This window comes from Lissotriton vulgaris, chromosome 8 (assembly GCF_964263255.1).
Source record: "Lissotriton vulgaris chromosome 8, aLisVul1.2, whole genome shotgun sequence".
In the NCBI taxonomy this organism is placed as follows: Eukaryota; Metazoa; Chordata; class Amphibia; order Caudata; family Salamandridae; genus Lissotriton; species Lissotriton vulgaris.
In genome coordinates this window covers 1,252,887,812-1,252,891,555 of record NC_141696.1, presented here as the reverse complement: position 1 = coordinate 1,252,891,555, position 3,744 = coordinate 1,252,887,812, and the positions used below count along the sequence as shown (strand labels likewise).

The 3,744-nt window shown below is 39.4% G+C and overlaps 1 protein-coding gene across 1 annotated transcript; it reads right to left on the bottom strand.

The window, feature by feature from the left end:
• Positions 1–1,995: 1,995 nt before the first annotated feature.
• Positions 1,996–3,487, bottom strand: LOC147698564 (uncharacterized). The gene is made up of 2 exons (XM_086936258.1): positions 3,151–3,487; positions 1,996–2,864 (listed from the first exon to the last, which is right to left on the bottom strand). The coding sequence occupies exons 1-2, from the start codon at positions 3,485–3,487 to the stop codon at positions 1,996–1,998; spliced, it is 1,206 nt and encodes a 401-aa protein (XP_086792384.1).
• Between the last annotated feature and the right edge of the window lie 257 nt (positions 3,488–3,744).

Below are 3,744 nucleotides of genomic sequence, written 5' to 3'. Positions count from 1 at the left end.
GTTCCGGGCTGGGATAAATCAGTTTTGGTCCGGATGAATGATGGTGGACATAGGAGGAAGCAGGTGCATTGCCAGGACCTTGCTAAAAATCTTAAAATAAATTTTTGAGCATGGAGAGAGGCCTAAAATCTACGACTCAGACACCTTGGGTTATGATTTTAGGCAGCGGAATCACAAGTGTGTCCCTTGTAGATGAAGGAAGTGGCACAGGTTTCAGAGATACGTCATATAGAGTCACCAAACGGGGAGCCAATTTAAAGGCATAGACTGAATAGAATTCTGCACGGAGTCCATCCGCTCCCGGGCCTAGATGTATCAAGCATTTTGCGATTCGTTATGGCCGAAATTCGCAGAATTTTGACCATAACGAATCGTTAATGAATATTTTGCATATTTCGGGATGTATGTGTTTTTTCGCAGCGCAAAATAAGAAATCGCTATTTTTTGCGTTTCGTTATTTGCGTTTTCATGTTTATGCGAATATTTCTTAGCGATTCTCTATTTTGCATGATCGCATTTTAAGAAGTCGCTATGAAATGTATCAAAGAATCGCAAATAGCGAAAAACGGCAAATCGCAAAATAAGAATTCGCAATTAACACTAACTCAAACCAGGTGTAATTTTTTTTTAATCTTTAAAAGACAGCCCCAACTGATTTTTTCAACAGAACCATGGCTGGACTTTACCTGATAGCTAGAAGACTGCGCATCCAAGCTCTTGCACAGATGAGACAGAGGCAGGAAAGGATTTTCAAACTGAGGATTACCTTATTTCAACAGACTGAAGAAGACATTTTTGAGAAATATAGACTGCATCCACATACCATTTTGGACTTAATTGAGGAGTTAAAGCCTTTTTTGGAGCATGAGACACACAGGACACATTCTATACCAACTCATGTGCAGGTCTTATGTTCCCTGCACCTTCTTGCCTCAGGATCTTTTCAAAGGGTGATTGCAGAGGTGGGAGGAGTATCTCAGAGTGCATTTTCAAGGTTTTTTAGGGTATTTTTGGATGCAATGATGAACAGGTTGCAACATCATATTTACTTCTCCAGCACACCTCAAGATATCCAAATTTCTAAATTTGATTTTTATCAAATTGCCCATTTTCCACATGTAATTGGATGTATAAATGGGACACATATTGCCATTACACCTCCAGCTGCAACTGAGCATGTTTATAGGAATAGGAAAAGTTACCACTCTTTAAACATTCAAATGGTGTGTAATGCTAAATATATTATTACTGACATTGTTGCAAAATTTCCAGGAAGCACTCATGATTCATATATGTTTAGACACAGTGGATTACATGGACGTTTGAGTGCTGGTGAATTTGGAGATGGATTTCTGCTTGGTAAGTGCTACTTAAAAACACAAAATCAATTTTAAAACTTTTGTCAATCTATTTTTAAAACTGTCACATTTCTGAAATTACAATTTAGGAGACAGCGCCTATGCAGTTCGTGATTTCATTTTGCCACCTTATCTAAATCCAAGTAACATTCATGAAAGGAGATACAATAAGGCACACCGTTCTACACGTGGAGTTATTGAAAGAACTTTTGGAATTTTGAAAAGCAGGTTCAGAAGAATCCATAAAAGTTGAGGATCCTTGCAATATAAGCCATCATTGTGTTGCAAAATAATTACAAGTTGTGCTATGCTACATAACATGGCTATTAGAAAGGGAACAGAATGTGAAGTGAGTGACCCTGAATCTTCAGACAATGATGATGTCCCTCCACCAAGAAGATGTGCTACAGGTTTAGGAGCTGTGGCTGGGCGACAAAGGCGTGCAGAAATTACTAACAATTATTTCTAGGTAAGAAATAAAAACATAACATCTTTGTTTTCATTATGGAAACCTTTAATTTTTCAAAATTAGATGGGTAACAAAAACCTTGAACCTGTTAATCCACAGGACATACATCTGAGAATGTTTGCTCACAGTGTCATTCTCTTTTATTAATATATATGTTGAATTTTCTTTTTAATTTTTTCCCCTTCTGCTACTCCTGCGTTGGCCTGGGCCACTTCTCCTCACAGATGTAGGTTGGCTACCAAGGCTTCCACTCCTCATGTCAGGGGTGTCCAAAGTGGGCGTAGGGTTACTGCTGGTTCTACTGGAAGTGTCCTCAGACTCAATGGCCTCAAAGAGCGCACTTGCCCCTTTCTGACAAGTTTTTAATAATTCAAAAGAATGGGATACTTTATCCAGCCCTTTGGCAACATTTCTACTGCATTCACCAACCATGCGTAGCATGGCAATGCTTCGCCTATTACTCTGTGCTGTCACAGTGCACAGACTATTTATAGCTGCATAGTACTTCTTTAGTCTGATGTTATGACTGCGAGAATCCCTCACTCTGTTTGACTCTGATCTTTCAAATGCTACACAAAGTCTGTCCATGGAGTCAGCCATCCGCCTCATACCATCACCCACCTTATTGTTACTCTTGTTTAATTTATTTAGTTGGGCATTAATTGACCTTAATGCTTTATGTTGTTTTTGTTGCACTGAAAGCATGTTGCTTTCCAAACCAGCAAAAACATTTGCTGTCTCTGTGACTTCTCCCCTGCTTCTCCTGGTATTATTATTAGAATATGATCTTCTTGAAGCAGAATCACTAACTGTGTCAAGATGTATAACTTCCTGTTCTGATACATTTATGTTATTTGTTGATCCCTCAGGTTCATCATCTGATTCTTCAAAAGGTTGCAGTTGTGCAACTGCTTTTCTTTTTCTTCTCATAAAAGACAATGATTCATGCTCATCACTGACATTTACTTCTTCTGGGGCTGTAATATGTTCCTGTGAGGATTGCCCCCCATCACCATCATGTGAATCTACAACATGATCTGGGAATAAAGAAAGAGTCACATGAGATGCTTGCCTGTCTCTGTGCTTCATATCTATTAAATTAAGCTAACTAAAGAGGTAGTATTGTGTACTTATTCAGATGCATGTATGTTGGTGCAGCTTAAATGTACTGCATATCATAAGTATGCAGTAATGTAAAACAAAAAAGGGGATCAATTTTCACATTTAAGTGCTGTTATTTATTAAACACATGGAATAATGCTCACACACTCATACACTCATGCTTCTAACTTATGCAATGAAAAAGTCAAGCATCCTGCTTACCATGTTCAGCAACTGTGTGATCAGAACTGTCAATGGCTGAGACTCCGGAAACACTTTCATGCTGAATTGTAGTTTCAATGAGCTCCTCATGTGGGGTTGGTTGGTCTACATTTCCAGATCCTCCACCAGTTTTATTGGCATCCTTTAGTCTCTCAGCAAGTTTTTCCTTTGCCCTCAGCCTCATGTCGTACCAACGCTTTTTAATTTCATCAATTGTTCTTGGGATAACACCAACTGCATTGACTTTTTCCTGGATTTCCAGCCATAACTTCCTCTTCCTGACTTCAGGAACATATTTGGCTTGCTTTCCAAACAAAAGTTCATGATTGCAGGCCATTTCCTCCACCAGTGTCTCCACCTCCCTCTCAGAAAACTTTTGCTTCCTTTTCCTTTTCTCTGCTGAGGGGCCTCCTTCTGAATTTGCAGCCTCCATCCTGTAGTCAAGCAGCTCCTCTCTCCAGCCAAACAGGTTTCCAACTGCCACTGGGTGTGGCTCAGGCATGCAGGTGAAACTAATCAAGCCCATTTCCTGAGTATGACTCAGCTATTTTGTAGTTGGCAGCAGCAGATTCACGCTTTTTTGTGATTTCTTAA